Raw genomic sequence first — 24,553 nt, 5'->3', positions numbered from 1 at the left:
CCTGATTATCTCCCCTTGTTAAAGGGTCACATCCCTCTATTTAGTATGTATGAAAGCCCTTGGGCCAATGATACCCTGTAACAAATTTGAAAAAAATTGGCCAAGGGGTTCTTGAGTTATAGCCCTTTTTCTAAAAAGTTTACGCACACCGCACAAATGGCCATAGCATTAGCTCTTTTAGCCTTCGGCTCAGAAGAGCTAATAATTTCATTCTAGAAAGGGGTGGGGTATGTACACAAGATCTGTACAGGCTATCCACACTTCAGGTGCCTGTGGTTCTTAAAGGGGCATGGAGATACAGCACTCACAATTCTGTTATGTAAACAAAGTTCGTTTGTTTACATATAGATTTCTTAATAGAAATAGGATGTTTAAAACAAAATGAGATGTGCCAAACACTAGAAACTACAGTGTATTTGTGTTCAAAATTAATATGTAATTGAAAAAATCTGCTTTAATCGAAACTAAATTATTAGTAAATTTAACCAATGTAGACAAAAACATCTATATGTTTTTAATTCCCAGGATGAAAAAATTTCTAAGATTAGTGGATTTAAAAGTTTCCAATGTTGGGTAATATTTTAAAAATTCTGGCATATTATTCCATAACTGTGAACTGTAAATTGTAAAAGATCTTCTAAAATATTGTCTTTGCCCTCTGGATATATAATGAATTAATCTGATAGATCTACTACTAATTTCATGAACAAACTGAAAAACATCTAAATAATCTGGGGGGGGTGGGGGGGGGGGGGGGTGGGGGGGGGGGGGTTAGACCATGTAAAACTTTGAAGACAAGAATGATAGTTCTATATACAAAACAGTCTGATAAAGGCATCCAAGATGCTGCGGAGAAAGGGGATTTCATGTTCATTTAATGCACCAAGTTTTTATGCTTAATTCCCTGGGGGTAAAGATTACAAATTTTCACAGGTTCAAGACCCACCCCTTTGGCCCCGAAAGAGCATAGACTAAGAAATCATATTTTTTGCTCTACTATCCTCCATGATGCTTCACAGCAATTTGGGTGTATATATATATATATATATAAAGCACTAAATAATCACAACTAGGTACTAAAAATTTTCGCCCCAGCCCGGGGTCGAACCAGCGACGTACAGCACCCACCGCCTAGCAAGATTGTCAAACCAGTGCGTAAGTCCACTCGGCCACAACGACTTCCCTAAAAAGGAAGCTTTGTTATGCTCCTAAAGCGCTACTTATACGCACTGGTTTGACAATCTTGCTAGGCAGTGGGTGCCGTACGTCGCTGGTTCGACCCCGGGCTGGGGCGAAAATTTTCAGTACCTAGTTGTGATTATTTAGTGCTTTATATATTAATTAATTGATTTTCACATGTATCGTTTAGATCCTAGGGGTAAACGTAAGGTTGGGTGTTATAATTGTTTGTTTGTGCTTTATATATATATATATATATATATATATATATATATATATAAAAGTATGGACAAGATTTGAGGAAGCATACAGGTTTCATCCCTTTAATTATTAATCATATCACAGTGATAGTATCACACAAAGTCCATCTTCAATTCAATAAAACACAATTCTAGCAGAATAGATTATCATAAATCTAATGAAATTAAACATTAATATCAGGTTATTGTGAAAACACAGGATTCAACAAATCAGTAAATTGCTATTTTTAAAAATAAATTTATAACAATGTAAACAACAGCACAACACCGATGCAATACAAAATACACCGTACTGCTATAGCAGATTTCAAGTTAATGTTGAATGCAAATCAAAGGTACACTGTAAACTGAATTTAATGTATTAAATTGATAAATAACTTAACTTGACTAATTAGTATCTCTGTGTTTAAAGAAATGCTTTCAATATCTTAATTCTATAATATGCTGTAGCAGATTTCAAGCTTTAAATCAATGTTGAATGCAAATCAAATGTCACCGAATGTATTAGGCATCTCTGTGTTTAAAGAAATGTTTTGAATGTCTTAATTATATATGAACTGTATATTGTGAGTGTGACAAAAAAAAAAGACCCTGTGACTTTCAAACCAGGCTAATAATCCATTATCATTCATTGTTATTGTTTATTTCAGAAAAAATAAGATGGAATACACACTATTACTAGTACATTTACCTCACAAGCACTGTATACAAGTAAAATACAATGTAAAAATTCTAACCTGATTTTGTGCAGAGACTGTACGTCGTATCACGAACACAAAATATTTTCATAAGAAAATATTGCACATTAAAAATATCTCTGAACAAAACAGTTATCTGAGGAATGTATATAAAAAATTTTGTTTTGATATAATACACGAATCCAAACAATCCTCTGCTTCATTCATCATCTGTGTGAGTATTGCAGCATAAACAAGAACAAAACCCAATTATATATGAACTGTATATTGTGAGTGTGACAATAAAAAAAAAGACCCTGTGACTTTCAAACCAGGCTAATAATGCATTATCATTCATTGTTATTGTTTATTTCAGAAAAAATAAGATGGAATACACACTATTACTAGTACATTTACCTCACAAGCACTGTATACAAGTAAAATACAATGTAAAAATTCTAACCTGATTTTGTGCAGAGACTGTACGTCGTATCACGAACACAAAATATTTTCATAAGAAAATATTGCACATTAAAAATATCTCTGAACAAAACAGTTATCTGAGGAATGTATATAAAAAAATTTGTTTTGATATAATACACGAATCCAAACAATCCTCTGCTTCATTCATCATCTGTGTGAGTATTGCAGCATAAACAAGAACAAAACCCACTACAACAGCCAGAAGTGACCTCCCTTGACGGAATCTGGGAGCGAGCAAAGTTGATAAAAACTTGTTCTAGTGTGGTCTGACTAACCGAGTAATCTTCTATATGGAATTCAGATTTGGCACTTTCTAAAATTCCAAAAATTGTTCCGAGAGTCAGGTTCGAATTCCTTGCTATGTGGTACGTTACCATGCCTTGGTGCATGTCTTTCAGTTCACTTCCTGGAAATTTACTCTCTACGAAGTTGATGAATGGCCGTAGATCTGGAGCCTCTCCAGATTCTGTGAAGGCTATGCGAGCCAGTAAGGTGTAGCCCTGGCCAAATTTGTTCTTTAGATGTTGTGTGCCCCCGAGACATCGGAACTCTCCATTGACCATGATGGCGAGCCTGGTACAAAGAGCCTCGCATTCTTCCATACTGAAATAAAACAAGAGGAACTGTGAGCAATGCTCACTAAGAATACCCCCCGCTTACGCCAATCTCCAAAGGGTGTTGGTAATAGGTATAAACTACCTCTTTTCTGAGTGTAAAAAACAAATGGCATGACAAACCTTGGGTATTCTCATTTGTAGGGAGAAATGGATTATCTAGGAACACAGCATCTCCATGCGATGAAAAAAGCCGTTAAAGAATTTAAATGGAAACCATATTGCTACTTCGATGTTCAGTGTGCGTGACCTTTGACCTTTTGACCCCAAAATTGATAGGGAACATCTTCATCCAATGGGTAGTCCATATGTATGATATGGTGACGGTAGGTGGAAAGGATAATGCTTTAGAGCCCGGAAACCATTGCGTCTACAGACAGATGGACGGACAGTAAGACAGACAGACAGACGGACGGACGGACAACCCGATTCCAGTATACCCCCCCACAACTTGTTGCGGGGGGTATAATAAAATATGAACTTACGCAGGATACGACAGATCACACAGAGTTAACAGCCCATCACTTTAGTTTCAATTTCAAAATCTTCTACCATACATTTCTTTAGTCTATCAAATTCATTCCTCTAACAAAATCCTACACCTCCTATAAAGACTGTCACATAATTTTATCTTTACCTGTGAGACGTCAGAATTAATGTGCGACCAGCATCTCTGACATTTATCAAGGCATTCCACAGGTATCGCCTTGCAACAGGATCCATGCCGGTGGTTGGCTCATCTAAAAATATCACCTGGGGATTCCCCACCAGGGCTACTGCTGTACTCAGTTTTCTCTTGTTGCCTCCACTAGAAATACAGACATAATTCACTAAATACTTTTAGGTCCGTGAACAATATCAGACAGAAGAACAGCTATATTTGTTGCACTTTAACAACGACTATCTAGATGTGCAGAAATATCAAAACATTGGTTTTACTTAGTGTCTATAAAAATATTGAGAGACAGACACACACACACACACCTGCCCAGCAAACTTACAAGAATCATTAAAATATTGCGATAAAATTACTTCTTTTCATGATGTCAGATTTTTGTGAATTAACAAACAAACCAAAAAAAAATTTAAAATGCCGTATTTGTCGGGTCTTCAAGGCAGAAGAGTTTAAGGTAGCTTACTTTTTCTTGTTTATGGTGAATATGGATTAGTGGCTTTGTTCATACCACAAATACAAAGAAATTTTACACTCTGTTAAGTGGAAAACAATAATTTTACAGTGCCAGTCCATTCATATTAACATACTTCCTGTTGAACACTGGGAAACAGATACACACCTGTAAGCTTTGACCATTTTATCTGCATGTTCCTTCATCAAGAGAGCTGCCATTAGTCCCTCTACAATCCCCGGTATCTTCTCCTCCTTGATGCCCCTCAGTCTGGCAAACATACATAAAGTCTCCCTGCCCGTCATTTGGTCAATCAGGGCATCATACTGCGGGCAGTAACCCAAGTTCTGGCGGACCTGTCGGTAAACAACGACGTGTGAATATGCAATTTAATCTACAAACTCTGTGAAAAGACATGTTTTAAAGTGGATACAGCGTATCCATGTGTTTCTAGCATTTTAAAAATATTTCTGTAAAATACCCAATACAATTAAATATCTCTGACTTACATTGCATAATTTACATAAAAGTGACTTTACCACCTGTAGCATGTGAAAGTAAAGACTTAATCAGCGTTGATTAAGCATCAAATATTTACCATTGCCAGCTCAGACTTGACACTTTGACCATTAAGGTAGGCTTCTCCTGTTGTCATGATCTCATCTCCAGTCAGCATCTTAAATGTAGTGGTTTTCCCGGCTCCGTTGACTCCGAGCAAACCGAAGCACTCCCCCTGAGGTATTCCTACACTAATGTGATTAACAGCCAAATGCTGTCCATAATACTTTGTTACTTCTTTCAAAATCAAGGAATCGGTCAACACTTTAGACATATGCAACCTCCCTCTTTCAGCTGCCACATCAGAATCTTCTTGAATTTGGGAACTCTGATACTGTCTTGGTTGGTGAGCTACAAATACACGCCCCCCTTGCAGCAGAGGGGTCGTCTCAGAAATTGATGTCTCGGAATTGTCTTCTGTTTTGCCAGATTTGAAGAAATAAATGATTGTCTTAAACAGATTTGATTCCACAAAGAGCAATATGGCGAAGTACACGATTCCTTGCAGGGTCAGGAAGATCAGTATTCTTCCGATGCCGTTCTTCTCCCATCCAATATAATTATTGTTGTAGTACACACAGCCTAGTTCTCCACACTGTCCATTTATTGCTGCAAAAAAACAGTGGAACACTTTGTAAAAATATTCATTTATGAAAATATAATAGATATAGTTGAATGAGACACCATTTGGTGGATGGGCAGCAGTCTCAGAAACATCATGTATCAATGTTACAATAAAAGAAAGACTCATTTTAAAGTAAGTTAATTTTCTTCCAGCGAAAAGAAAATTATTTTCTGGCGCAATGATTGTTAAACCTATAATTTCGTTCAAAGACTATGGGGTAGAAGAAAAATATCAAAATACATTTAATGAAATGCAATGGTGTCTCTTTCAAAACTTACGTCCACAACATGGATTTGGAATGGATGAACAGAACTGCTGGAAATCTTTGCAGCTATCCAGAAACTCCCAATTGGAATAGTAATCCATCAGCCCTTGTCCGAGGCAGAAGTTCGGAAGAAAAACAAGAAATATCCACTCTAAGACATTGGATAAATCCTTCAGACCAAGTTGGGGAATTCCTAGAATTCCCACAGCTAACACTGTTGCATCACCTGTTGGATAGATATGACCTAGTCAGTAGTGGTTATCACTGCAGTCAGGACATAAATCATTCATCATAACTACTTTTTCGTATATATCTACATCAATAAATAGGCTGAGTTTTCTTTTCCTGAAATAAAGCCATTTAATTTCTTAATGAAAATATTATTGTCATTTCCTGAGTAACCTTTGTTGCGAAATGAAAATCTTGCTTTTATTTACTTATTACCAATTTCTATAGAATTTTATAAGTCCTTCAAAGTATAGCACTTGTGCTTATTATATATTTTCACCAATTGACTTTGTATGGCCATTATGCCAGATTACATGAACTCTACAATACAGTGTTTAAATGAATAATTTCTTCACTATGATTCACAAATAAATTAATTGTGGATAGAACATGACGTAACCTAAAATGCATTATTCTTACACAGAAAAGAATCCCATAAAACATACCCAAAACATCTCCTTTTAAATCAGACTGGATATTCTGATGCTGATCTTTTTTTTATAAAGATCATGGAAATTTATGTTCTACCTTGTAAAACTCTATACAGTGTTCCCTCAATATATTGTCCCCCGTTGTAATGCCACCCCTGCTTATTGCCTGAAAATCCTAAAGAACAGATTACCTCCCATGTTAACATCCCCCCCCCCCCCCCAAGGTTATAATGCCAACCTCACCTATTGCAACATGCCACAGATTTTCACAAACAGATAGTCAAATTTTAAAGGGTTTCTCCTTGATAATAATGCCAATTACCTAACACCAATCACACATGTACTTTAATTGCAGTATTGCAGTGTGGTGATTCTGGTGAAGTGCGACAGTCTGGACTGGGTACACAGGTGGTCAGGTTAATTACTAATGATTGCTGAATTAAACTCAGAATAATCTAAATGTTTATACAGAATGGAGTCCAAATAACTTTATGGTATTGAATTTCTTTTGACTGCTCAACGGATTCACCATTACGGACAATTCGCAGTAATGGTGAATTCATTATACTGCCACCCCCGTTTTATTTCTCAAAGTCATTTTGAACAAAAGTTGGCAATATATCGAGGGAGCACTGTATGTAATAATAATAAATAATAAAGTAAGATAGAAAACACTTATTTACCCTGTTTACTTTCTACACAAGAGATAAACCTACCAGCCAGTATATTAAACATGTAAACCTTCCAGCCAGTATATTAAACATGTAAACCTACCAGTATATTAAACATTTAAACCTACCAGCCAGTATATTAAACATGTAAACCTACCAGCCGGTATATTAAACATGTAAACCTACCTACCAGTATATTAAACATGTAAACCTACCAGCCAGTATATTAAACATATAAACCTACCTACCAGTACGTATATTAAACATGTAAACCTACCTACCAGTATATTAAACATGTAAACCTTCCAGCCAGTGTATCAAACATTTAAACCTACCAGCCAGTATATTAAACATGTAAACCTACCAGCCGGTATATTAAACATGTAAACCTACCTACCAGTATATTAAACATGTAAACCTACCAGCCAGTATATTAAACATGTAAACCTACCTACCAGTACGTATATTAAACATGTAAACCTACCTACCAGTATATTAAACATATAAACCTACCTACCAGTACGTATATTAAACATGTAAACCTACCTACCAGTATATTAAACATGTAAACCTACCTACCAGTATATTAAACATTTAAACCTACCAGCCAGTATATTAAACATGTAAACCTACCAGCCGGTATATTACACATGTAAACCTACCCGCCAGTATATTAAACATGGTCAGCCACACAAAACCACTGGACGGCACAGTGAAAATGAAGGACAGGAGATACATAAATGGCAGCATGGCCCAGCCATGTAGGAACATCAGCAACAGTATGTGTACAGCATGAGCATCAATATAGTAGGCCTCTATCCCAAAAGCCCAAAGTACAAACAACAGTATGCAGCATGGAATCATGTAATTGATCAAATCCCAGCAGAAGGTGGAAGCCCAGAAGGTGAAAGGCTGAACCCCGCTGACGAACTGAATGTGCTTCGCCTTGGTGGCCCTCTCTTTGATCAGGAACAAGACAAAGCTGCTGGAGAGGAAAGCCATCCCAAACACAAAATTAAAAGCAATGGTGAAACCTGTAGTGCTTCCTTGAGTTTCCTCTCGAATTTTCTGTTCTTTTGTTCTAGGTAATGGGTGGTTAACGGTTGTAAGGGTGAACTGCGAGCTGTTGGTGACGTACTGGAAAACTGCATTTGCCAAGGTTGCTAAGGATATAGCAGGAGCATGATAACCCTGGTTGTTGAAGTAGGCAGTGGCAATAACTGAATTTTGATGTTTGGCAAAATCTGCCCCGACAGCATACTCCAAATTATACAACCCCAAACTATCTTCACCCTTCCGAAACAAATAGTCATTTATATCTGGGTTTTTTGTATATCCTTGTTCCTTATTCACATAATTGACATGATCTTTACTGCTTTGAAACTGATTGGCATAGAACTGGCCAATCACAGACTGGTTTACAAATCCATTGTCACTATAAACAATTGTATTTACTCCATATTTCTCCACATCCAGGGTGAGAGCTTTAGAGTCATGAGGTCCTGGGAAAGTCTTGACAACAATGAGAGCCATGACGGTGAAAAAGAGAGGGATGAGGATCTGGGTGGCTGACACAAGCTTGTTCCTTAGTGTGTGCAGGGCCCTCTTGACAAACATTCCATAGAACTGCTGGATTTGTAGCCGGGTATCCTTGTTGTGCTCAAAATCAGCAGAGATATCTGTAACTTTACAAGAAACAGTCCTTATACAAAGTGATAAAATACACATTCTTCACAACGATAAAATCATCTCCTTAGGTTTGTGTCTGACTTCAGTAAAATGACACTTCAAAAAACATGGTTTTAAATCTTTTAACGTATCTGGTACTTAATCAGCAATGCATAATTCTTATTGTTATACCTAATTCAGTACTACTTCCATCGACTGTTAGATCCAGACTGATATTTTCTTTATGGTGAACTGGTATACCATTTAGAGACTTGTCAGTTCCTTCTCCAACTCTATATCATAAAAACATACATGAAACCCAGGGGTAAACATTCATCTGAGCATTTAATTTCCTAACTAGAATTTACATCAGATGAAGATGCTTGCATACCATTTTGACAGATTGTACCCCGTAGTTCTTGGCAAGATTTTAAAAACAATTCCTATATATTTCCTAAGTAAAACTTTGAACCACTTTAGTGGGTCTGTCCAGACCCTAGGTATGTGAAGAAAACAAACAAGAATATACACTATGAGGGGCTGTTTACACATCAATATGACTAATAGTATACTTCTGGTTCTTGTCAAGATGATTTTAAAATATTGTTCTAAACAATTTTGAACCCCTATTGTGGCCCCACCCTGGCACTTGGCTCATAGTTAAAAAAAAAAAAATTCTTTATCTAAGAAAGCCTTCATAAAAGTTTTCGCTTTACTGGTTCGTGATTCTTGAAAAGAAGAAAATTTAAACAACACACTCTATTTTTACCATATAAATTATCTCCCTTTGGGAATAAATCATGACCTTTGATTTGAACAAACTTGAACCCCTTTTAATACTGTGGTAGTTTGGGTTTTACTTTTATTCCTGGATTTCGATCCCGATGCAAATTATTCACCCGTTGTATTTGACCACGCCCACATTATCTTTTAGCCAATAACTTTAATGACAGTTTCTATTGTTTAATTTACTATATAAAGCCATGCATCTTACAATTTGTGGAAGCGAGACAGCTGGCCTTGCTAGCTACTCTTTTCCTTCCATTCTTCCTATTTTAGAATTACATCTTGTTCGTCTATTTTGCTCATTTCTACTTACTAAATTATTATTACCTTTGGGTTGGGAGAATTTCTTGATAGCTAATAGGCTAAGTTCTAAGCTTTAGAACTGTGTATTTGTCATATTCATACTGAGTAATAAATTCGTAAAGTGTTATTTATCTTATTTTCATTTCTATTGAATTTATTTTCAATGTTTCTAATCATAGTGTAGTTGGGTCGTTTCGAAGTCGCCACTAATAAATAAAATAAAACACACACAATGCGAAGTACAGACTATAAGAATGCCAGACCTGCTACAATACTAAGGAATGCTTTGCGGCAAGTTTGGTTGATAACGACTTCTTGAGAAGAAGATAAAAAATGAAAACTTCCCACCAGACACGTGGACAAATACCACACAAAGCTTGATCAGAAGTTCACGATCATTGAGCTAATTATGAGAATGACAGATACACAATAATTTGTATGAATTTGATTTCTTCCTGAAATAAGACTGATGTAGCTTCATAAATGATTTGTATTTCAGATGCAATTCTGGCGTTTGAAACATGAGCTGCATACCTCTGCATCCACCTACAATTTATGCTTCCACCTACATACAATTTATTCTTCCACTTACATACAATTTATTCTTCCACCTACAATTTCTGCTTCCACCTACAATTTAAATCGATCTTCACCTGATAAAAACTTCCTCCATTGTAGTAACTGAGGCCCCATAACTGGATATACCATATTTTTGTTTATTGTGCTCCAAATCTTCAAACAAGTCCTGAAAGTTTCCGGTACTCTCGTATGGCAGACGGAAGGAGAGCTCCGCCCCAATGTTGCTCTCTTCCTCTGCGTTACGAACATACTTCTTGACGGTGGTTGTCACCTGATCCACATCACAGTGAGGCTCTTTAACAATGACCATATGATAACCGGCTCCTGTAGATATCGAGTAGAGTTCATTTCAACAAGGAAGAATCACTAATCAATAAAAGGTACTATTTTATCATAGATAAGTATTGATTAACCTTAGAGATAGTGAGTAATAGTGAACATCTTATTGTAAAGTGATATGCATGTTCACTGTAGTAAGGAATATATGCACTGATAATAAAAATTTAATTGCATACAAAATATGATATGTACATTTACGTCAAAACAACTTTCTGTTGTCTTTAGAATTTCTCCATAACCGACTTGTATATGATGTTAAAAAAAAAATTCTGTCTTTTATAGCGTGATAGTCGCTTAGCATTTTATAACACCTACCATACTTATTCTTAAGAAACAGGGAACTTCCACAACATTTCAAAATTCCATCTGCCATGATAGCTATTCTGTCTCCAAGGAGATCAGCCTCGTCCATGAAGTGTGTTGTCAGGAGCATTGTGCGACCTGCCCGATTCTTCTGGAGAACAGTCCAGATCTGCCTTCTAGCATCTGGATCCAGTCCAGACGACGGTTCATCCAGAATTACAATCTATGAAGAGTTTGTATCCTTAATCAATTTTGGATTATGACTCATGAAAACTTTCTTTTGAAATTGCTTGATAATCGTTTTTAAAAAGTTTCTACCTTTTTCCTTTATACGAAAAAATGCTGCTGGAGCAGTTTGTATCCGATACAGGTGAGTATCATTATTTTAAAGACAAGGATCAAATTAACATACATGTACGTAGAATCAATACGACTATTTCCCCCAAACACAGAACACACCTTGGATCCAGCTATCAGAGCTATTCCTACAGACAGCTTACGTTTCATCCCACCAGACAGGGTTTTACTCTGCGCATTCCTCTTGTTTGTCAGATTAATGGCTGACAACATGTCCTCTACCTCTTGGCTAACCTTGTTGGATGGACAGCCCTTTAACTACACAATAAAATTTAAGCTTATACTTTTCACCTCCAGAATTATTCAAGGACTGGTGACTTACAAAAACAAATTGCCAATTTTCAAAATACAAAGACAAAACTGGAGACCACCACCTTGAGATTTAAATTGTGGCAGATTCTCACGAGTGGATACCACGTGGTATTCAATTAATTTATCTTGCATTCTCATGATGTGTTGGTGATCTTGTTTTAATATTTTAAGTTTTGAAAATAAGCAAAACTATCCTCAAACCTTTGCAAAGAAGATGAGATGTTCTTCCACTGTCATTGTGTCAAACAGTACATCATGTTGAGGACAGAGTCCTAGACTGCTCCTCACACTGGTTATGTCCTCTCTGATGTCAAAGCCGTTCACCAAGGCCGTACCACTCGTAGGTGGCAAAAATCCTAAAATTTCAATCACATACATAAAATTTATTCCATTATGACAGTGGAAATTGTTTCATTGGTGTGAAAGAATCTGAGAGAAAAAAAATGTTTTTGAAGGAAAACATAATTTGTTCACACATTTTCTATATATATAGAGTTAGACAACTGAAAGCGTCTAAATACCAGTGAGCATTGACATGGTGGTGGTTTTCCCTGCTCCATTGTGACCTAGAAGTGCAGTTATCTGCCCTTCATATAAGTCTAATGACATTCCTGCAACAGCCACCTTACACTTTTCTTTTCTGCCAAAGACCTGAAAATGCAAACAAAGACTTGTTTCAAAAACACGGAGTAAAAAGATCCAAATCATGTGGATCAATATGTATACTGCAATTCACTTATATATTGTGAGAATATTTCCATGATCTTGCCTTGTCCGATTCAGCAGCAACAGATAAATTTAACAAACATTTGATTTGTTTAACACTACATACACATTTGAAATTATTCACGTGAACGTTATTTTCATATCAAGTTAACCAGCAAAATTATGAGAATATTTAGTTCTCACAATTGACAGTACTCTAGCAGCACTGCCTACAAAGAGAATGGCATAGTTAAAGAATAAGAGAGCACCTGTCATTTACCCTTAAAATAAAATCCAAATCTTCGATTTTGATGTAGTATAAATTATTAAACAAAAGAAGCAAGATGTCGGCTTCAGTGTCCAGAATGTTCATCGACTGATGATTGCAAAACATAACGAGTAAACTGACAATATCTTCCTCTGATTTTACAAGATTTTACCTTCTTGAGGTTACGGATCTGGACCCCAGGTCGAATTCCCACAGGATCAGTTTCAAAGAAATCTGGATTTTGTCCAATGCTGATTCTCTTGTCATCTGGAACATCATCAGTAGCTGCAGTTCCACACCAGTAGGATTTCTGTCAAACAGAGGGAATGGACACACTAAACTAATGTGATAGAGGTTTTAGACAGAAGAGAGTTATACAATATAGAGCTCCTTATATGATGTAGATCTTCAATATATAAGTAAGATCTGGATGCTTATAACATTCAACTCTGGGCTGAACATTTTCTCATTGTGCATACCTACATGTATTTTCCAACAAAAGAATCAAAAGATGAATTTGAACACCAACTCACTGTGAATGGGAAGTACCATTTGAGTGGTGTGCCATACTCTCCGGGAAACACACCCTCTATATAGACAGTGATCATCATGTACAACACTGTGTCCACCAACAGCATGACAATAATGTGGAGCATGGCAAAGTTATCATCTACTGAGGCTCCCTGGTCTATAGTGGACCACTGCACACCAGCTCCTTCAGAAGAGGAATGGAAATCATTAATTCAACACTAAATCCGAATTCTTTCATTGTGAACACAACTGAAAGTAGCGGGAGATTAATTCCCAGTTAACACTGTACATCATAAACGATACTGTTTATAGCATTCTCAATAAAAACTTGTAAGAAAGTGTTGATTAAGGTTTTAGTTAGAAGACATTTGTGAAGTGTCAAGAGGGAAGCTGCAAGCAAAGCTGTTGTTCAATCATAATACAAACATAAAACTAACCCATCATGAGGCAAGAATAAAAAAAACCACTATGCACTGACCATTTCGATTTGTTTTCCAACAATTCAGACACAACAAAAATTCTCCTTACAGATACATATTAGTCACAAGAATGTTACAATCAGAAATGACACTGGAAGTCATGTGTAGATAACTGAATGTCATCAATAACACTAATGCAGTACTAATCTCGGCTGAGATTCAGGCGAGCCGAATCTCAGCCAAGACTAATGCAATACAACACAGTTAGTTACAGGGACATAAAGAAGATAAGTTTGTAAATGTGTTAGCTTTCATTCAGAACAGCAGAAATGTAGACAGGAGAAACAATTTGAAAGTCCTTTGTTTTTAAGGACTTTAAGCATACCCCGGCAAAAAGAAAATTGCATAGAATGCATTTCGACATAAACAGTAAACAATGCATAAAGATAATGATATATTTGAAGCTACTGAGGAGAATAAACAAGGATATACCACTATGACGAGAGTCTAAGTCACCTCAGAAAACCTTTGCATGACAAAATAAAGAGTCTTTTACTGATGTAATGGATAAAAAGAGAAAAAAAATTCACTCCCAAGTAGAAAGCTTAAGATCACAATTTTTAACCTGAGCGATTAGCTGGGTATGATTTGTTGTTTTATTTCACCTTAACAAATACCATACTACCCAAGCTCTAGTTAGCAAAGAAAATAACCTGTTACAGTTAGTTGATAATACATGAAGGCTTTTATGTACTTGATTAGTTTATTCAACATTTACATATACCTTAAGATTGCTTCTAAGTAACAATCAACATTTGATGAAACTCTGTATATAAAAATATTATGATAGGTATAAAACAAAAAGGGCATGCAAAGATTTGATTTAGCAACAGTTGCTATGGAGACCTACCTGCTAACAACAGCTGGGCAAGATATGTACATGTTTGATATATTTCAAATAATTTTAAAAAACCTGCTATTGTTTATGAAAACAACAATGGGGAAATTTTTGCCGTGCTAGTTTTTGCTTTTTGAGATTTGTTTATATTTATTTAATCCTTGACAACAATGGAATTAAATATTTTCATGGGTTTGATGTATGTATTTTTAGAGAGGAATAAAATAAATTTGCCCAATCATTTGGTGTAAACTTACAAGCTAGAAAAACTTTAAATATTCAATCTGACTTTAAAATAGAACATAAATACATTTGTGGAGAAATTAAAGATAAACCAGTGTTTGACACTAACTTTTTGATCATAGTAGTATAAAGGACCAGTAGATTCTGTAATTAACTAGTCCTGCTAGGTGAGTAGCTAGTCCGGCTGCCAGAGGCTAAGTCGCAAAGTGACAGGGGGTGGGGGCAGTGCGAGATAGGGGAAAGGGGCGTACCGTGGAATATTTTCAAAATCTCAAAGCAAAATCCTGCTTTTCTGTAGTAAAATGACCTTCTAGTAAACTGATTTTAGCCTCTGATTTTACCATGACGTTTTGGGTGTAGATTGTATGCTTGAATTGCAATGTGCTACATTTTTCTAAGGGCAGAATTGACGCGATTGTGTTCAAGATTAGACATTAGAACATTCCATTAGGTTTTTAATTTTTCCGTAGTCCACCAACCTACTTGTAACTGATATTCTGACAGTACAGGGCAAAATTTACCAGACTAGCAATAGTGTCAAACCCTGTAAACACATAAACTATTACATTTCTCTGGTGCACAAGCCAAAATACCCTATAAAGAGTTATTGCTCTTTGCAACACTCTCTTGCATTGGTGATAAGAACATGAGCCTTCATTTGCTTACAGTATGGCAGGATGTGGAAATTGCATGTTTAATTCATTTTGTTCTTCAGTCTGACTTATTTTCAAATCAGGCTTACTTTCAAACATTTTTCAGTGCAAGAAATTGGTGGTTTATTTTCAAAATCTGCTTATTATCAAATTTGGCTAATTTTCAAACTTTTAGGGCATCTATTGGTATATGTGAAATATTTGATAATTAAGTGTGGCAACTGAAAAGTACTGAAAATATGTGAGCTGATACCTGTGCCTTCAAACATTCCGATGACCTGGCCTCCATATGACATGGCTATGTTGGAAACTAGAGAGGAGGCAATCTTGGCCCCCCAAGACAGGGTAGCATACCTCTGTTGTATGAATAAGTAGGGGATATAACTCAGGAAAAAAATTATCCCACCAGCTGCGGCCCCAGAGTTAGCTGTAAAGACATAACATTCTCTTCTTACATCCATGCAATTGTACGTCAAAAACTTAGAAATGTTGTTTTAGCAGAAAGATATCGAAAAAGGACCAAACAAATCATATTCTATATGAAAGAATTCCATCCTTAAATAAAACATTGAGAATTGTACAGCATTTATCACTACACAAAGTAAGATAAAAAATGATAAAAGTTGCAAAAACAGAAAATTTTAAAAGTATTTTCATTGTCTTCATTTTCTCCTTGGTGTCAATACAGAACAACTTTTCCCACCCTTTTGTACACACCTTTGGTGTCACTACAGAACAACTTTTCCCACCCTTTTGTACACCTTTGGTGTCACTATAAAACAACTTTTCCCACCCTTTTGTACACGTTTGGTGTCACTATAGAACAACTTTTCCCACCCTTTTGTACACCTTTGGTGTCACTATAGAACAACTTTTCCCACCCTTTTGTACACCTTTGGTGTCACTATAGAACAACTTTTCCCACCCTTTTGTACACACTTTCGTGTAATACCGTACAACTTTCCCCGCCCTTTAATACACACCTTTGGAAAAGAAGGAACTGACAAGGAAACAGAAGGCAATGGTTGCCATGGAGAAACACAACAGAAACAAGAATATAATGAGTGGGTTGGTTTTCCCTATCACACGCCCCTCTGCCGTGTTCATAGTCAGGAATATCGTCATGACAGCCGATGTAATTAACAAGAAAATGAAATACTTGGTAAACCAAGCCACCCAGTGAAGCCAGCTGTTCAGGCCCATCATTTTCATAGACTCCTGAAAAAAGAAAACAAGTTTTATATTTAATACAAATTGTACATGTTCATCATATAGACTCTGAAAAAAAAACCAACAACAAAGAAAGAACTACAGCTGATAACATCAATAGGAACAGGATTTAACTGTTACAGCCGATTACATCAATAGGAACAGGATTTAACTGTTACAGCCGATTACATCAACAGGAAGAGGATTTAACTGTTCCAGGTACTTACACAACTGAATGTTCTTCAGGGGTAAAATTTTTGTGATTTATTCATACCAAACCCGTTCATAGGAGCTATTTTGTGGAAATGAAGAGGCTACTGATAGTAATCATCCATTAATATACAGACTATGTACGGGTCTATGCATATTCACAAGTCAAGGCTTATTGATTCGTTACCTCGCTCTAACCCTTGACATCAGTGACTATCAAAAAGTTGGGCTAGTTCTGATTGTTTCCACAAAAGAGTGGGAACCAATGAGAATGCGGTTCTATCTATAACAATGCGAAGGGAGTGATTCAAATAAAAACAAAATAAAAACATGTGTATTGATACCTACATTTATGGCTATTTCAATCGTTTAAGCAATATTGTCTTCAGCAAAAAGGTTTACAAACTTGATCTACTATCAATAAACATAATTAGTGGTGTAAATATCACAATTGCGCGTGTTTATCAATACAGCAGTATGAGATCGCGTCATTTGTAGCCATGTATACCATGACAAGATGCAGTGATTTCATTGGATGTTTTATTTATAGTGGATTGCGTAATGGTCTAATGAGCCCAACTTTTATATAGCTACTGATGTCAAGGGTTAGTGCAAGGTAATGAATCAATAACCCTTGACTTGTGAAGATGGAGTCTATTTAGCATGTTCTCTTGTTCACAAAGAATGCACCCACATCGACATTTCCATCTGCACAATATAAATCTGGGGACAAATAACATGAATAACTTGTGTCACACAGAGAACAGAAGCTACATCACCTTCAGTTTTCTTTCTTTTTCGTGAACCACATCTTTGACAACATTCAAAGCCACAAGTACAAAGCTGAGAATAAGAATCAATGGAAATTGCTGCTGAATAACCAGTACAAATTTGTCATCATTGTACGGAGGATATGGGTGTCGCCGGAGCTGTATGTTGTCGTCTAGTTCCATCAGCCTTTGTAGACCAGCCGTATCATTTCCAATTACTGTCTCATATATTGCTTTGTTTATGTTGGTTTGCAGGGCTAGAAATCCCTCCTTATAGTAACCTATTTTTATTTCAATAAATTAGAATGTGTGCATATACATATTGTTTAGTGTAAGATGAAATTCACTTTTTGAAGTTAAAGTTTTAAACTTATTCACATCGATGTGAACGTCACAACTTTAAGACATTATTTCTGTTCTGTGGGAATTGTCATAAGCACCCTACTGTGAGAATTCTCTTCATATGATGACATGTTTATACCTATCAAAACATTCAACAAAATAAAATGTTGATGATCGGATATAATTTTTATCTGGAATATACAGATTGTCCAGATGACATTCTCTAGAGTCCCTAAAATTGTCTGGATTTGTCACATGCAGGCAAACCTGTTTTAAGAAACCTCCCATTAAACCTTTTATAATTTTTCTCTCATTAAGTTACTTAAAACAAGTCTGATAGGACAAGTGTGAGATATCTTTGCATCAAGACACTGCAGGCCTGAGGGTCAAGAAAAAGTAAAAATTTACCTGGAACTGACCCACATCTGGACGCCTTGTCTCTAGGGCCTATGACCTGATAGAGAGGGAACATAAACTCCGTAAACCATTCCTTATCTTGCTTGGCTGGATTCAGTTTGTTGGTTCCGCTTCCATGTCTGGGAAAAGAGCTAAGACGAATTTTGTAGGAGATTTGCTCTACAAACTGGTTCCCTTTGGTTTTACTGTTAAAGACAATTCCTCCCAAATAGTGAGCAGTGTTGTTCACTGTTTTGTTGGCAAAAATCAGGAAATCGACCATTTCATCTTCAGTTTTGAATCCTTGGATATCTGGGAAATGAAAACAAATATATGCTCCCAAAAATGCATCTAACCAATACTTCATATGACGAATGACTCTAACAATAACTGTTGAAATGTTGTTGAAATGAAGGTTTCTTTTTCAAAAGTTCATATATGAGGTATGTTGAGTGACGTTGACCTTTACAAAACCACCCTGAGAGACATTTGTCTGAAAGCCATTTTCCTATTACTTATTTGTGTGATATATAACCAATGCCTTTTCAAAAACTGTTGACTAAGACACTTTTTCTTTATATGAGGTGTACTGAGTGACCTTTCCTTTTCCAAAATGACCTTGAGAGACCTAGGTCTAAAAGATAGATAACTCTGTTGAAATGATTTTTTTTTCATATAGAAGGTATACGTTCTGAGTGACCTTGACCTTTCCTAAATGACTTGGTCCAAAGTCCCTTTCTCAAGAAATATTTGTGATCAATTATGATCAATTTCTGATGAAAGGTTTCAGAGATGGGAACTTTTATATAAAAACAGTTGAAATAATGAACTCACAGATGTCACAATCATTATTAACTCATATGTCCTGAGTGACCTTGACCTTTCCAAAATGATCTTGAAAGACCTTGTTCTAAAAGCCTGTGTCTCATAAAACATTTGTGATCAATTTCAGATGTAAGGTTTGGGAGATATATGCTCAAATGGACAGACATGATGGCTACTATATGCTCCCCAGAAATTTTTCGGGGAGCATAAAAAGTTGGCTGAGCATGTAACTGGATAAGCACTGTATTTTATGGTTTGATTAACATGCAAACATTGAGTTATCTTTTTTCTTTTCTTCGGTTCATTAAAAAATGATACCACTTAGTAATTACATGATAAATATTTCATTACCCTTAAAAAATCCCATGGAGTCATTAACTTTCTTCATCACTGATTGAGTGAGGGGGGTGTCGGGGGTGAATGCCACTTTGTTGGGGTAGGATAATCCAGGCATAACAAACAAATTTGAACAAGCTGTCCAGTTCATCCCATCAGGAATCTGCTGTCCGGTAACCCTTAGTCGAATTAGAACCAGGATCAATCCAAAAAACGTGGGAAAGGCAATCTCCAAGATGGTGGTGAAGATTTTCCTCTTTTGAATAAGATAATTCTTCCATAACAGGAGTAGAAATTTGTTTCCATTTCCCATTTTTTACACATTTATGTGCCCTGAAACAGATGTCACAATCATTATTAGTTAAGGATGTCTACCTTTAATGATGTTTTCACACTCACCAATTGAATCTATGACAAGTATTTTATTGTCTGGTTTGATCAACAAATTATTTTCTCTCTGTTTAGTAATCATATATATATATATATATATATATATATATATATGATAAACAGCAACATTTATTTCCTTCTTGCTCTTATGTTCACCATCAGATGATCAATGTCCCTGGATAACTTCCTGGAATAATCTCTCTTTAAAATATTCAATGATAACCGATGTGATCTCTCTCTCTCTCTCTCCCTCTCTCTCTCTCTCTGTGTGTGTGACAAAACAGATAGATCTATAGGTTTGATTTTCAAGACATACTCAAGTTCCAATGTTAAACTGTGTGTATTATAACATAACAATGAACATACTAGTACTACATGAATCAACATGTGCGGGAAGATCTTATTTTCTCACATTGTTGTTATCCAATATCTATTTCAAGACGAAGAATCAGTTTTAAAAATGTTGTCAGTTGCCTCTTAGTTATCTCCATCTTTAATGAAGACATAAAGGAACCAAGCTTTCTATACAATAAAGTTATTAACTCCAGATTTTACAAACAAAGTGGATCTTTTGGTAAGCAAGTCAAGGTAATATGATCACCGAAATTTCCCACTTTAATTAAAAAAGAAAAACGTTACATATCTACAATTGTGAAAGTATAATTTTGCTTGTGAAACACTGATGCCCATGTATGGCAGCAAAGTAATTATGATACCCAAAGAAAGAGCTTGTTACAAGTACACATGTGAAATATGAAAGTCCTATCACTAACCATTCAAAAGTTAGCGGCCAATGTAAGTAGTGATGGGAACCGGTGAGAATTTCATAATCGATAATTGGTTTACTGTAACTAACTAATTATTGATTATAATATTGGACAACTAAACATTCTATAATATAGTCATTTAACTACTGTAAAAGTATACATTTGCTATTCCCGAAAAAGTGTAAATGAATATTTTCTGTGTGTATTTGCTATTCTTTTACTATCTTACTATCCTTTAATTACACACATATACATAAAAGCCAATACAACTTTTGGAAGAGTTTACATGCCAAAAAATGGATATCGTTTGCTTCAGTTACATCCCTATATATCAAAGTTGCATGTCATTAACTGACGATGATCCTGTATAATTAAAATATAATTAAAATTCAGCAAAGAAAAATAAGGAAAGAAATTCATTTAATTAAAAAAGAAAAGAAAAACAAATCTATTGTCACTAATTGAAAACACAATACGCACATGCAGAGTAACAGTGACCTTTGAAAGTGGGTATTCTTTACATAATTCACACATGGCTTTGCTTGTATCAAGATTCTGTTTAATGGATATTCCTTCGTTTATATGTCTGAATCAAAAGTATGGCTATCCGACCGTGTGAACATGTTTTATTATCTGGATATGGATATAGATCAATGCCTTTCGCTTCCATGTGCACCTCCATTACAATAAACAAAACTTACAGGTTAATAGATAGGTCACATCAGCAATATTCTTCAAAAACTATAGTCGTCAAGAAAATGGAATCTAAACAAGAGGCCCATGGGCCACATCACTCACCTGTGTCACCTTGGCCCATATCTGAAGACTTTCCATATATATTTGAATGTACATCTCAGCTCTTCTGGCTCATTGATTCTTGAGAAGAATATTTCAAAAGATTTTCCCTATATAATTCTATGTAAAACTTTGATCCCCTGTTGTGGCCCCAACCTACTTCTGGGGGCCATGATTTGAACAAACTTGAATCTGCACTATGTCAGGAAGCTTTCATGTAAATTTCAGCTCCTCTGGCCCGGTGGTTCTTGAGAAGATTTTTAATTGACCCTACCCTAATGTTGCATTTAGTGATTATCTCCCCTTTGAAGAGGACATGGCCCCTCATTTGAACAAACTTGAAAGACCGTCACCCAAGGATGCTTTTGGCCAAGTTTGGTTGAAATTGACCCAGTGGTACTGGAGAAGAAGATGAAAATGTGAAAAGTTTACAAAAACAATGACAAATTTTGATCAGAAAAGCTCACTTGAGCCTTCGGCTCAGGTTAGCTTAAAAACCGATTAATTGGAATAAAATTTTCATAATCAAGCGCTTAGAATACGCCAACAATCGACTGATTTTCGATGATTGGAACACCAATAAAAGTAAGTTTTTCAAAAGTAAGTGAAACTCTAATGTGAAAGTAACACATTTAAGATGGTACCAAATGAAAGGTCATGTTAAAAGGAATAGTCCAAATACACATGTGAAATATGAAATCTCTATCACAAAACATTAAAAAGTTATGGTCAAGGTTAAAGCATTTCAAAAGTAGGTCAAACTCCAAGGTGAAGGTAACAATGTCAAACATTTTGGTACCAAAAGAAAGGTCTTGTCACAGGAAATGCATATGTGAAAGATGAATCCCTATCACCATCTATTCAAAAGTTATGGTTATGGTTAAAGTTACAAACAGACAAACCAAAATCCATATGCCCCCGAAATCTCTGATAACGGGGTATATAAATCATGATTTTAGCATGACTATCTGTTTTCATGATAATTTGTCTGACAGTGTCAAACATGCTTGGGATTTTACTTCGTTCCCCTCACTTTGAAAGGAAAGGGAATTTTTCAGGCTATTACTTTGTTCTCACTGAAAATAATAGATACAATTACCAGTAGGAGACTAATACATAAACTGGTAATGGTATTTGTGATAACATTCATTAACATTTAACAATTAATACCATACACTATAATGAAACAGACATTGAAAGTTAACCATAGGAACTGATAATAGTAGAGGTCTCTACAATACCACCCCTAATAAAAACTCAAGGAATGAAAATCAAAATTGGCCTAGCTCTAAAATTCTGTTTTATTGTCAGCCACCGCCATTAATTCACCATAAAAACAAATAGAGCTGATGGGAATTATATTCAAAATTCGCATCCTGGTCCAGAGCAATTTCAAAGTGTTTCGTAGATTTTGAGTTCATCACTTCGTTAGATAAACTATTCTATTCCATCTATCAGTAGTGCGGCGTTCGCGTGATGGGGTTTTGGACAACATAACATCAGCTGACTGAAACATAATTAGTTAGGCAACATATTGTAAAGTTTTGTCTGTTACAATTTTAATGAATATTGTATTTACTAGTGTAGCCCTTACGAGTAATTTATCTTTGCTAAAGATGAATATTTTTGAGCATGTTAATATTTAGCGGCAGTGTGCTACTGTTTTGTATTGTTTTGGAACATACGATCGTAGACAAAGTGAAAGTAGACCCAAACGTGTGAAAAATACATTGAATGTCTCAAATATTTACGATGTCTTTTATTGGAATACTTGCACAGATATTATAATGTATGCTTAATCTATTCAGGGATTTAATAAATTGTTACGTATTCATTGTTATTTTACCTGTTTCTTGTAAACACATGTTGTTAGGCGCAGGCTGCAGACAGGTTTCGTTCTATTTTTAATGTCGGCGCATTGCATTATGGTCTATTTCCGCTTTACTTCTTTGATCCGCCAAGAGATATTCTTGCATTCACGGATAGAAAGAATAATGAGTTTTAAGGTAATTAATTTATTTTACAGTTACAAATGAATTAAACTTGTATTATTTTTATATGTTTTATGAAAATAACGTAATGTTTTCTTGTTAATAGTTATCAGAACTATTTTCCGTTGATTTTCAACGGTCCGTTTATCCGTTGATTTAGAACGGATTCCGTTGTATTGTAACGGACCGTTTAGTAACGGCCTAAACGGGACTATATAAGCTCGTCAGCGTCGGTTGACGGGGACTTGGACATTTTTCAGATTTTTGATTAGACGTAGGTTTTGTCTCTGATTCATTTATTAATTAATCGATCTTATTTTTGAATTTCCCTTCTTCAAGAATCTATTTCTTTAACTTATTTATTTCTAGTATAATCTTAGGGGATATCTGCAGCATTTTTCTAAGCTATTATATACTTTTGGTGTTTTTCATCTAAGATAATATTTATAAGATTGTGAAATTTTTCTCTTATTGTAAATAATGGTATTAAATTATCAATACTCTGAATAAACCATCATCTCAAGTTATTTTAATCTTTGTGTCTCATTTGTCAAGTCTACATCTTTATCTATTTTATCATTACAATTTTTGGTGTCAGAAGTGGGATAGTCTTAGCGCTATCCCATTACAATTTTTGGTGTCAGAAGTGGGATAATCTTAGCGCTATCCCATTACAATTTCTTAAATATTACTGATACAGATTAATTTGTAAGTTTAAAATGCACGTACCTATAGGGCTCTTCAACAGCAATATTCTGCTATCTCAAGTCAACATCCATCACGTGAAGTTTCATAATGTTTTCCAATCTCTCACCAGAGGGCGTATTACGCTGCGCTACAACACAATTAGTGGAGCGTAGCGGGAACGATAACTCTGGGTAGAGATTGAATGTAGCCTGGTACCCGAGGCCTTCCGATGTAGCCTGGTACCCGAGGCCTTCCGATGTTCAAAGAACGAAGGCCAGGCATCGGATGTCGAATGGATTCTTCCACTGATCAAAATCCAATATGGCGGACTCAATGGTAAGTAATGGGAATGT

General features: G+C 35.7%; 1 protein-coding gene across 5 annotated transcripts; it reads right to left on the bottom strand.

Annotated features, from left to right (window-relative positions):
• Nucleotides 1–1,489: 1,489 nt before the first annotated feature.
• On the bottom strand, nucleotides 1,490–24,347 carry LOC125668515 (phospholipid-transporting ATPase ABCA3-like). Of its 5 annotated transcripts, none has more exons than XM_048902750.2 (20): nucleotides 24,243–24,347; nucleotides 19,586–19,903; nucleotides 18,422–18,721; nucleotides 17,681–17,952; nucleotides 16,466–16,700; nucleotides 15,736–15,909; nucleotides 13,272–13,453; nucleotides 12,911–13,048; nucleotides 12,287–12,416; nucleotides 11,967–12,121; nucleotides 11,556–11,711; nucleotides 11,109–11,319; nucleotides 10,529–10,778; nucleotides 8,979–9,079; nucleotides 7,781–8,803; nucleotides 5,802–6,014; nucleotides 4,939–5,507; nucleotides 4,509–4,696; nucleotides 3,851–4,021; nucleotides 1,490–3,202 (listed from the first exon to the last, which is right to left on the bottom strand). In XM_048902750.2, the coding sequence occupies exons 2-20, from the start codon at nucleotides 19,881–19,883 to the stop codon at nucleotides 2,740–2,742; spliced, it is 5,229 nt and encodes a 1,742-aa protein (XP_048758707.2). In that variant the 5' UTR covers nucleotides 19,884–19,903; nucleotides 24,243–24,347; the 3' UTR covers nucleotides 1,490–2,739. The 5 variants fall into 5 exon arrangements, with proteins under 5 accessions (XP_048758707.2, XP_048758710.2, XP_048758708.2 ...); XM_048902753.2 differs by having other exon boundaries at nucleotides 7,781–8,797; nucleotides 24,243–24,341; XM_048902751.2 differs by lacking the exon at nucleotides 24,243–24,347 and adding an exon at nucleotides 23,369–23,455.
• Nucleotides 24,348–24,553: the final 206 nt, after the last annotated feature.

Source organism: Ostrea edulis, chromosome 4 (genome assembly GCF_947568905.1).
Source record: "Ostrea edulis chromosome 4, xbOstEdul1.1, whole genome shotgun sequence".
NCBI classification, from domain to species: domain Eukaryota; kingdom Metazoa; phylum Mollusca; class Bivalvia; order Ostreida; family Ostreidae; genus Ostrea; species Ostrea edulis.
This window is presented reverse-complemented; position numbering and strand designations above follow the sequence as displayed.